The sequence below is a fragment of the Papaver somniferum genome, chromosome 3 (assembly GCF_003573695.1).
Source record: "Papaver somniferum cultivar HN1 chromosome 3, ASM357369v1, whole genome shotgun sequence".
NCBI classification, from domain to species: Eukaryota; Viridiplantae; Streptophyta; class Magnoliopsida; order Ranunculales; family Papaveraceae; genus Papaver; species Papaver somniferum.
Window position 1 is genome coordinate 68,911,035 of NC_039360.1, and position 12,283 is coordinate 68,923,317.

Consider the following 12,283-nt stretch of genomic DNA (forward strand, 5'->3'; position numbering starts at 1 on the left):
TTCATACCTATGACATCATTTAATGTTTGCACACGTTCATTTAATTGTAGCTGGAACGATTCAATCATCTACGGCGAATTCGTAATGGGGAAGGAAAGTACATTCACCACAAGGAAAAAGTGTTCAACGAATGCACAAACATCAGCCTGTTCTGGGTTGAATTTTTTCGGAAATCAAATCAAATTTTTTACATGTTTTTGATGATGATTTAAGTTGATTTCTAAGTTAACAGGATTAAACATCAATTAATCACCCAATTGACTCTATTAATCCGAGATAATTTAGCCATTAAGTAAAATAGGTGGGTAAGAGATTTTCTATTTTACTTCAAAATATCTTTTTTTGTCTTGTAATGGTACGTCTCGAATAAAAGGCATAGGCCCAGACCAGGGAGGATATCATAGGAGTAGAATATAGAAAAATACAATTTGGCTCGGTTTGTCTACCAAAGCAATATCAACTTGCAGAGAAGATAAAATTAATATACAAGGATATAGAATTATATATAGCCCCCAAGAGTAAGCTAATAAAAACATAAATAAATATGCCAGATCTAGGCTCTCCAACAATATGAGGCCCTAGGCAATTACCTAGTTTGCTTAGAGGTTGACCGGTCCTGTGCTACTGTTAAAGCAGGTTTGATCACTCTGACAGTCCCAACATCTGTAGCTAGGAGGGCCTTCTGAGACGGTAATTCAGCAATAAAAAGTAGAGTTTGTGCCCAACCAGCATACTTTCCATATTTGTTCACAAACGCCTCAGCCACACGATTACAAAGTTTTGGTGTCAGACGTGCCCCTGCAAGCTCTGGTATGAGGTATCGAGTTGCAATCTTTAATCAACCCCAAAACAAACAGTCACATGTCAGAACTTGATAACCATAAACTATATGAAGTTATGAACTGATCAAACATAGCTAGAGAGCTGAATAATATCTGCAGCTGAATGATAGAGTACATATGAGAGTACAAAGCAGACATTTCGATTTTGGATCTTTTAAAAGAGCTTCTAAAGACGTGAATTGGAATGTTAATTTCCAACTTTCAGCAACAAACCATAACTGTTCGCCTCAGTTCTGTAGTGGTATATGCCCACATGTATTGCCAACAATGCCAAGGTCATATGAATATGCTTTGGATGCCTCAACCATAATATCTGACCGAAATGAGATTCTACACCTTCTAAACCTATATCAATTCTAAATCCCCCTCAGCTGGAGATACAGAATCAAGAAAATGCCAAGATGATATCCTTGCATGAATTTATATTGTTTAAGCTTATTAGGTAATTTAGGTTTCTCAGTAATTGAAAACTTAAGTTAAATCTACACTCCGTGGTTAATATGAAAAAAGAAATTTCAAATTCACATAATCAGAACATATAGACAAGGGAAGAGAAAAAAGGTGCACCTGCCACACATGTGTATCAACAGGAATGGCATGATGTTGATCTAGAGAGAAGAGAGCAATGCAAGCTGCTACCTTGGGACCTACTCCAGGTAAAGTACAGAGTGCTTCAACAGCCTCATGAAGACCCAATTCACGAAGAGAAATAAGCCACTTCGCACCTGCACCAGGCTTCGACTGCAAAGCACTCATCGTATTAACTATGTACTTTGCCCTGCTCAAGTAAGCCAAGATGAAATCATTAACTGGTAGAAACAGCTAAGAGTAACACACCTCAGTAGAAGAGAAAGATCCAGGATACATTATATATAATAAACTCTTACACAATACTGCAGCATTAAGGATACAGGTCAAAACACAGATGTGAGAAGTGCTGACACAAATTTACATTTTTCGAAATTACTGATTTTCCTTACCAAAAGGGTACTGTTAACAATTTTCTTTCCTTTTGCGTTCCTTTTCTTTTATGATCAGTTTATCAACAAAATTGTGTAGAGACACATGTATAAAAACATAAGGAGGGCTACGTCTTGAACTCTTTACTTTATACTTCTTGTTAGATTCAAAAGGAACAACTCAATTCAGTGATTTCTCTTTCACTGGCACAGGGATGCTCAATCATATGTACTGGCACTGTCTCATCATAGTTGACTAACAGATGCTTTTTGAATCATTATGTCTTTGTGAAATATAAGTTTAAGGAAGTCCGGCAACACAACTTGAAACTATAAGTGTTTTTTAGAAACATTGATCTAGCGATTAATAAAAACCCAGAGTAATTAGTTCCACAATTTAGCCAGTTCAAACCCATTTGATACAGGTTTGCTAATTTCAGTACCTTTTCCATAACCCTCCAAGTTCTTACAATCAGGATTCCTATTGTTTGGTTTTATCAGAACAACTTGTCCATGCGTGTGCAAAAAATGAAGCTAAACATCTAGAGGTAGCTATACTGAAAGAACATATTATTACCTCTTTCAGAACCCTCCAAATTTTCACAATCAGGACTCCTATCAATTGGTTTCATCAAAACGACGTGTTCTGCGTGTGCAAAAAAAAATGAAAACAGCTGCACATACTAAAGAGTGATATTTTTGGACTACTTGTCTTCTTTAGCTAGAATGAAAGAACATATAGAAACACAGCATTTGCAGTAGCTGAATATGAAGCTTACTCACAAGGGTGTATTTAGTCTCATATGCTACTACATTTCCTTATGGCCAAAGAACGTGAGAAAACAAATTCCTTTACCTCAATCCCTAGAAGTATTCCTGCTCTCAACTCAGTGCAACTGCCAAAGTTGAATTGCGAAGGATAGGCTATTTGAACACTGAGCAAGTAAATGCTCTAAGCACTTTCCAGGTAATCAGGTCAAGAATTTAAATCTAAAGAGTTTTGTGAAGCAGAAGCTTAAACAGCAAAGAAGCATGACTATGAAAGAAATGTAACTTTCCTAGTCAGTGTAACACGCAAAATGCTAGAAAATAAAGGTTTATCAAGTAGTTAGACACAAAAACTTCCCAATATGCAAATGCCATGATGTTAATACAGTAAGCTAACAAACAAGGACAGGAACAGCGTGCTAACCTGTATCCAAATCCCGCAACTCGAAACTCATCCTCCGAGACCGATGACAATCGCTCTGGTGACGGGAATTCGTAAAATTTAAACCCTTCAACAGTTCCTAAATACTTACCTAAAGATGAAACAAAATCCACCATTTTTGTAATTCTACCAATATTATTATTTGAAGAACATAAGAATTGAATGAGACACTCAAAAGGGTCTTGTCTAAGAACACGAGCACCGCCTAAATGCAACGCTAATTCAGCGAACTTAGGATCAGAAGCAGAGAAAGTTTCCCACATTTCCTTCAATGAAATCCCAGCATTTAAGTAATCCTCAAGAGCTGCCTTTGCATCATCCTTATCGCCATTTGAATGAACGAAGTAGAAAACTCCATTTCCGTCGCCATTGCCATCATCCACTAGCTGCTGTCTGAGAGAAATGAGGTGAGAATCAATAACACCTGTGTACCTAAGAAGACCTGTTTGTTTCCATCTGAAGGTTTGCCCAGTTGGGAAAGTGAGAGGTAGAAAGAGCTCTGATTTTCCCATATTCAAAAGGGGTTCCCATTTTAGGTCTCCTTCGTCTTTTGGGGTAACTATTAGGGTTTCTGGTTTTATGAGATTATTACTGGTTTTTGAAATGCTGATTTTTGAAGTATTGGTACTGAGAGTTCTCTTGGTTTGCTTGAAAAATGTAGAGATGCTTTTAGGCTGTTTTGATGATTTTGTTGTTGTTGTTTTGAGTTTGGATTTGGTCGCATCACTGACTTTGGGTTTTGGCGCTGTCTTCATGATTGCTGTTGATGTTGCTGATAGAGTTCTAAGGGAATACATCCAAATTAGCAAGACCGTTGCTATGTAGCTCAAAGACCGCGACAATCCGATGCTAGCTTGTTTACTTCCTTTCTTTTCCTTCCCATTTAATGACCCTTCTGGATTTTGTGTCGACAGAGTGATTTAGGGTCGGAAAACTATTGGAGGGGCAGTGCCCCTTATGCTCCAAAGAAGTAAAGTGGAGTGTTTTTCTCATCTTAATTGATAACCCTGCAGCCAGGAAATCTAAATTCTTAAACCAGTTAGGTAAATCAATTTTGAACCATCTTGAAAATCTAAGTGGCTTGATGGTTCTTGTGCTCTCTTTCTTGGAGGAGGTTGGAGGAGTTAGGAACCTTGTAACTGCTAGTAGTATTTAGAGGTCACAAACTAACCTAACCCATAAAAATAAGAACCAATTTTTTTTGGGACCATGGTTTTTTTGGGGACCGTGGTCTTATTAGACCACTTTCCCTATAATTATAAGGGGTGTCCTAAATTGTGGAAATGACTAATCTATCCTTAACCTAACTTAATTTAAAACTAACTTAACTATTTGTTCGGTTCAAGTTTTTCAAACCTCAGGAATTGGATTACAGGGTAATCCAATTCTTAGAATTGGATTCCAAGAAAAGGATTACATGGTAAAACAAAATCTGTTTGGTTGGGATAATTGGATTCCATTGTAATTCAAATCTATTATTTACTTAAATATCCTTGAAACTTCTAATAAAGCTAAAACTCAAAAATTTAAGAATTCAAAATTTCAAAACAAATTTGAACCATGGATGACTATTGTTCCACTTGTGTATGAAGAGTTAAATTTCAAAACAAATTTCAAAACAAATTTGAACCTAGATTTGTCATCAAGAGGTCTTGCCATCTTCTGAAGCTTCTTTTTTTCACTACTACTTGAGTATTCTATTCTTCACATAGTGAGCCCTCTTCCCTTCTTCCATCCCGAAAAACATTTTGGTCTTCGTAGATGAATCAAGTATAATCGAAGCAGCATCTATCACATCATCATCAGTAAGACCATCAATCTTCTGTAGCTCCTCAAACAACTGTTTGTTGGTGTCTGATTCTTGGTCCAATGTACTACGAATTGCTTCAAAATGTGAAAGAGTGCCTGATACAAACTTGCTGAAAGAATTAGCCATCAGATTAAGACCATTCGAATCACCACTTGATTCACCAGATACAACATCCAAAGAAGATGATCTAACCCTCTTCCTCCTCCTACCTTTATCATTACTGTTATTGGCTTCGTCCACTGATCCAGATTGGTTACTTTGTTCTTGTTCAGTTTCCTGTTTTGTTTCGTTCTCCCTTTCTTGCTCATCTTCTTTATCTATCTCTTCCAACTCTTCAGCTAAAGAAGCAGCTCCTTTACCATTTGCTTTATCTTCAGCAAATATTTCAACCAATGCGTCCAAATGAGGAAAAACTTTCCCATACACTCCCTTTATACTTGGATGAGACTGCAAAATCCACAAATTGGGTATCAGTGCAGTTAAAATAAACAGTGCACTGAGAATCAGTGCAGTAACAGTGCAGTTAAAATAAACAGTGCACTGAGTATCAGTGCAATAACAGTGCAGTAATCTGAGAGTTGCAGACCTAGAACTAAAGATATTAGACCAATGCCTGCGACTTAATTCCATTTAGAAAGGTCAGAACACAATTAATAACACTTTATTCTAGTCTTGTCTATTTCAACACCCAAGTTTTAAATCATGTCATTCAATCCAGGATTTCTATGATTACCCATTTGATTAGGAACAGCACCAGTGGGAGAATTACAGCTTAAATCAAGAGGCGAAAGAGACTCTAAGCTAACAATAATTGTATGAATTAGGAACTGTTCCATTTGACTACCAGCCAATAATACACAAGCAAAACACTATTTTAAGTAAAGCTGAAGAATGCAGAACAATCACAAGAAATCAGATTAGGTCACAAGTGAATGGAGCTGAAACCAGATAAGAGGATTACCCATTTCAGATCCGATTGAGGACTACTCATCATGTAATATAAACAGGACAAAATCACCAAATGCAATTTTTTACCAAAATGATAATCCCAAATCACAGAGATACATCAAGATATACCAAACCCATAATAATTCAAATGTAAACACCTCAGTACACATTCTCTCTCTCTCATAAGGCAAAAAAGAGGTGGCAATTGATCTGCATCAACGATTGGCAACTGCAGTTCTAAGTATTGTTAAGAGTCCTTTTTCTAAATTAACCAAAATAATTCAAGTTTGTCGTGACAAGAACGTGAGCATTCCTAATTGTCTCTGCTAACTTTATGGAACTACATGTTATGCATCAGGTGTAACATAAGAAGGTAATCACATATTAGAAGGTAACAACAACCCACAAATGCAAAGAGCAAAGGGGGTGGAGATACTAAACAACATGTTCAATTCCAAATACAGCCAACAAGGACCCATCCTAACCTAAGTTACCAAACCATGTGGAACCAATGCATGGAAGATTATGGTGTCCATTGTCAAAACAGGGTACAAAATAAATTACACAAGAATCTATTAGACACTGAAGATGCTCATTAGAGGAGAAATTAGAGACACAGCTAATTAAATAGAAAGGAATATATTTAATAATGGTTTGAAATTACCTTAGCCCATTCATCAAATAAATTCTTCTCACACACAAGCTTATTGTTGACATAATCCCATTCAAAACCACTGCCAGCACTTAACATTTCGTTGATTGCCATTGAATGCTTCTTTAAAGTCTTTATTCTCGAATCAATGTTGGTAGTACTTAACCCGGAATTGGGTAGTTTCTCAGCTAATTTTTGCTCAATCACTTTCAAATAGCCAGATTTAAATCCTGTATCACTCTTCCACTTGCCATCAAGTGCAAGTTCCGTCAAAACATCAACCAATATGTCATCTTCAGCTTGTACCCAACTCCGATGAGGTGCCATTACCTGCCTGTTTACAACAAAATTTTGTAAGGTTGAATTCCTGAAAGGTAGGAAATGCAAGTTGCCTGCATCCCCACAAAAAATATGAATCAACTGAATAACAGACATATAGTAATACGTATTAGTACGTTTTCATAGAAAGGTTAATGGTTAATTAAAAACTGAAATATGAATCAACTGAATATAGTAATAATCTATGATGCCAAAAATATTAATGGTTAATTAAAAACTCTTCTTTTAAACATAGTTAAGATTGGGAAGAATGTGCATAGTGAAGAAACTAAATTTATGACTGATTCGAGGTTCAAGGTTCCTTAGATCAGCTCCCCAGTATTGAATTTATGACTGATTCGAGGTTCAAGGTTTCTTAGCTGGAGTGTTATTCCAGGTTTGACAAGGAGCCTCAATAGTAAATACACAAGTTAAAGAACAGTTATAACACTTCAATTTATAATTGTTCTCAAGATCATGAAATGATATTATTGGTGCCTGCTATAATGACACAAAACGATCCATTATGAAGTGTTTCAAAACTCACACCCTTGTTAAAATTGTTCGCGTATCAAGAGGATAAGTAGCACTCAACAAAATATACCTGATCTAAGAGGCCGAAAAGTCTACTAAAACAATTAAATGAACTTAAACAGCATACCTTTTCCGATTACATGCTAATACAGGAAACAGGTTCTTGAAGTTGAACCGAAATCAGGAAAGCGCATATTCCATACCCAGTTCAGTACAAATGGAAGTTATAAAAAATGTAAGCTAATACAGGAAAATGATGAAATCATTTTAACTAACTATGCGCCTACGTCTAAGTGCAGTCCATCTTTCCCACATTTGATCAGCTAACTCCTTTCTCTGAACATCCCAATAATTCGAGGAATCGACATGTTCGATCATTCGACTTTCTTGAGGAGAAACCAAATTAATTGGTCCATCTTCATATTCATCTTCCGGTAAAAATTCATCCATAGGCATTTCTCTCCTAATAAGGTTATGTATCAAACAACAGGCCATGATAAAACGGCAATGTATGTTCACAGGATACCATGAGGGACCCCTAAGTATTGCCCATCTCATTTTCAACAATCCAAAAACTCTTTCAATCACATTCCTAGCCCTACAATGTTTCATATTGAACAATTCTTCAGCTGTCCTGGGTTCTAGACGATCTCGCCCCCATTCCTTCAAATGATAACGTTGACCTCTAAAGGGAGCAAGAAATCCTCCACTATTTGGATAACCGGCATCAACAAGGTAATAGTAACCTAAACAAGTAAGCATGTAAACAACCATCACTATCTTAATAAAAAACATGAAAAACACTTGCTAATCCGCAGATTCAAGTTATAATACTCTAACAAACTTACCATGTGGAACTTTTAAGCCATTTTTTTTGTAAATGGCTTCCCTAAGAACACGAGAATCAGCAGCTGATCCTTCCCATCCAGGATATACATATATAACCTCCAAGTCTTGAGAACATACACCTAAGACATTGGTAGCAATTGCGCTTTTCCTTGTACGATACCTAGGCTTGTCTGCTGTTGCAACGTGGACACTAATATGTGTTCCATCTAATGCCCCTAGGCAGTTCTAAAGGTAAACAAGGTGATGTTAATAGTTCATTAGTGATATTCATGACATATAAGATTAAAAAGGTTATAATATTTCATTTGAGACAATCTCATACCTTAAAGCAGTTCCATCTCTGGTCAACAGAACTTGTAGAGACTGCTACCGGTTCTTTTAACAACTCTCCTTGAAGCCTAATAACTCCTTTCAACACCGTGTTCACATGTCTACTAATCGTATCTCCTGATCGCTTGAATTGAAAACCCACAACTCTATTCTTATGGTGATGCGCAATTACATATAAAAATATCGCCACCATTTCTTCGACATCACAATTCCTATTATCTTCTAGTCCACTAACAGTGCGCAACTTATGACAAAGAATTCTAAAAGTGCGTCTATCGAGACGAAGTTGGGATTTACATTTGGTGTCACTTTTGTATACCAAATCTTCCATCACCCACAATCGTACCATAGTTAATTCAAAACGATCATTAGCTCTTAACACACAGCTTTGATGACGCAAGACATATGAATAGAAATAAATGTAAAATAAAGTTACATCATCCATCGTTGTTCGGATATTGTCTGTCATCATTTCAAGTTTTCTTTTTTTTTGTCAAGACTAGAGGTGCCATACTGGAAGTGGGTCTGAATTTGAAAAGGATAAGAACAAAATGGTCAACCATACATGACTATACATACACGGATGATAAAACAGTAAACAATCATACAGCCACAGGGTGTCTCAAGTCAAATATCATTTGAAGGACATGTTATCAAACTTATGTTAACAATCATACAGTCACAGGGTTTCAACAGACCATTATCTAAGGCTCTGAAACACCACAGAATTAAGAAAAATAAAAGCATTACAGGCCAAATCATTATGAAAACATGTACTCATAATCTAACACAAATTTAGATTCAATAACTATAAATAATGGATCATATCAAGAAATTCAACCATTTTTATTTAGCTTCACAGATAACTCTCAGAAGCGCGGGTATTTTGTAATCATAGCCAACTTTACGATCAAAGACTAAACATAAACATGTACTCATAATCTAACACAAATTTAGATTCAATAGTTAAAAGTGCAGCCAGAACTTTTAAAGGCAAAAACCAACGAAAAACTAAAGCTGTAATTAGATCAGTAAGTAAAAAAAAACATAACACAATCAAGAGACAGTTAAAAGATGATTTCATGGATTATATCATAAACCCAACATACACATGCATAAGCTAATTTTATCATAAAACTAAAAAATTACCGAAATCAATTTAAATGAAATTGGTGAACGAATTATACCTTGAAAGTTCTTATTAGTTGAATCAAAGGGAAACGCTGATAATACTGTAGTTGATTGAGTCGGGAGAAGAAGAAATAGGTACTGTTGAAAATGAAAGTTAGAGTTCTTGTGGAAGAAATTATTGTTCCTGAGTTGATGATCGATTATCACAAAGCCGAAAATCCAATTGAGATGATAATTGGTCTTTTAATCAATCATTCCTGCAACAAACTGAAAAGAAATCAAAACCCTAACAAAACGAGCAGTTAAAAAAAATGAAATTACATACAGATAGAGAAGAAAGAAAATACGAGAATTTAAAACCCTAACCTAATCATCGTATTTCTCCATCTCTCATTCTTCAGTGGTTTCTTTCTTCTTCTCTCTCGATCTCTTCTTCTCTCTGGATCTCAGATGGTTAGAAACTCTCGATCTCTTCTTCTCTCTCGATCTCAGATCGAACGAAATGGTTAGAAACTCTCGATCTCTTCTTCTCTCTCGATCTCAGATGGTTAGAAAATCTCGATCTCTTCTTCTCTCTCGATCTCAGATCGATTTCAGTACCTATACGAATGGTTATTCAGTAAAATGAAAAAAGAAAACCAGATTTTCAGAGGGACAGATTCGTAATTTTCGCTCAATTCCCTTTGTTTTTTACGGAATCAAATTCCTTTCCACCCACCCACCAATGCAATAGAATAGAGCCCATAGAAGGGAATTGGATTCCTTAGCAATCCAATTCTAAATTTTTTTGGGCTGTTCGGTTCAGGGGAATTGGGCCTATTCCCTTGGAATCCAATTACTGGGTTCCCAATTACCTGAAACGAACGGGCTATAATAATCACACATATATACATATATATAAATAACCACCACCTCCTCCCACCGCCGCCGCTACCACTACCGACCATCACCTACCATCTCCGACTACCACCACCACCTCTCTGTTTATATATATACATATATATCATCAAAATATGTATATATATATATATCATTTTTGGTTGAAAAAAATGAGAAGTAATCACCAAAATGAGTTGAAAATGGAAGTTGTAAAGAGAAGTTCGGTTAGGAATTATTGAAAAACTTTGTCGAACTAACCGAACTCAACTTTAATGGAGGTTTTTCTTTTTCCAGAGAAAAGTTCAGTTTCGTCGCAAAAAGTTCGGTTTCGTCGAAAAAATGTCCCAACAGAACTTCGAGTTCGGTTTCGTCGCAAAAAAATGTCCCAACCGAACTTTGAGTTCGGTTACGTCGCAAAAAATTCAATTATGTCGCAAAAAAAAAGTTCGATTTCGTCGCAAAAAATGTCCCAACCGAACTTTAAGTTCGGTTACATCGCAAAAAAGTTCGGTTAAAGTTCGGTTACATCGCAAAAAAGTTCGGTTTCGTCGCGAAAAAATGTCTCAACCGAACTTTGGGTTCGGTTACGTCGCAAAAAATGTCCCAACCGAACTACATTTGCAGAAACAAAAACTCCATTAAAGCTTTGGTTCGGTTGCCTATGATTTTGGATTTATTAACCGAACTACATTTACAGAAAGTTCGGTTACATGTTCTTCATATAATATAACCGAACTTTATTGACTTGGTTGAAATTTTTTGTTACAATTTTGATTTTGACGATATTTTAGGCCATTTATAACAACATTCACTAAGTTACAAGCATATTTCGGTACCGAGAGAATGTTTTTTCTCCATATTTACCCATCTCAAAATAAATTTTTTCTCCATCTTCTTTTTCTTCTACTATTACTTTGCTCACTCAATAATTCTATTTCTTTTAAATGCAATCATGTATTAATTTAATCTTAATCAATGATTAATCACATTAACTAATCATTATACAAAAATAATCAGGATAATTTTGGTATTAATATAAATATTTAGATAAGGGGTGACCTAGATTTACTTCTAATGTCTTACCCAAAATAAAACAATGGTCCCCCAAAAAAAAGGCTGGTCCCCAAAAAACCGTTCAAAAATAAAGGTCAAAAAAGAAACACAATTTGTTTTGGGTACTAGTCTAGCTAGTGTCACAGGATCAAACTATATAATGCAACAACCAACCTTAACAACGACACTATGCTCCACAACACAGTCTTAGCCTATTCGCATTTAGCCAAAAAATATATCATGTTGACTAAAACTCTATTTAGCTCATGATAACAAGAGGTTCTGCTCGCAATCATTTAAGCTACCAGATCAGCACACACACTCCACCTGATGCATAAAAAATAAGCCAAGCAAATGTATAAATGCACCGACAGAATTTAGTTTGAATTTAGTTTTAATCTTGGCCGAAGCCTTATTGTTACTACACACTTAGGGTTAAACCAATTCTTCTTGTACCAGACACCCAGACCTTCACAAGATCAGGCTTTTATTGCCTTACAAAAGCTATTTACAAAAAAACTGACTACCAGTTACAAATTCCACTTTATGCAAGGCAGTTGGCCAACCATGCCAACTTGCCTAACTCCTTCCTAAAGCCATAGAGGCAGTTCCTAGACTTCACAAAGCATAAATAAAACACCAACTCGGTGCAACCAATTCCTAACCGTCAAGGCCATGTGCCTGGCACATGTCTCTAGCCTTGTCGCGCCATGATAGCTCACACCAACCAAAGTGTTGCTATCATTGTTGTGTATCACTCTCGCAATG

The 12,283-nt window shown here is 36.1% G+C and overlaps 1 protein-coding gene and 1 non-coding gene across 2 annotated transcripts; both read right to left on the reverse strand.

Annotated features, from left to right (window-relative positions):
* Window positions 1-362: 362 nt before the first annotated feature.
* On the reverse strand, window positions 363-4,121 carry LOC113356420 (N-glycosylase/DNA lyase OGG1-like). Its single transcript, XM_026599544.1, has 3 exons — window positions 2,994-4,121; window positions 1,410-1,620; window positions 363-832 (listed from the first exon to the last, which is right to left on the reverse strand). Exons 1-3 carry the CDS (start codon window positions 3,806-3,808, stop codon window positions 587-589), a joined length of 1,272 nt encoding a protein of 423 aa, XP_026455329.1. The 5' UTR covers window positions 3,809-4,121; the 3' UTR covers window positions 363-586.
* A 5,149-nt stretch (window positions 4,122-9,270) lies between these two features.
* On the reverse strand, window positions 9,271-9,353 carry LOC113362527. Its single transcript, XR_003365777.1, has one exon. It is a non-coding gene; the product is annotated as a small nucleolar RNA U36a (small nucleolar RNA).
* Window positions 9,354-12,283: the final 2,930 nt, after the last annotated feature.

Excerpts from the sequence above, each read along its gene's own strand:
- LOC113356420 (XM_026599544.1), bottom strand. The coding sequence starts at position 3,808 with ATGTATTCCCTTAGAACTCTATCAGCAACATCAACAGCAATCATGAAG. Across the intron at positions 1,621-2,993 it reads GTTGCGGGATTTGGATACAG|GGCAAAGTACATAGTTAATA; the intron begins GTTAGCACGCTG and ends TTACTTGAGCAG. Across the intron at positions 833-1,409 it reads TTGATACACATGTGTGGCAG|ATTGCAACTCGATACCTCAT; the intron begins GTGCACCTTTTT and ends GGTTGATTAAAG.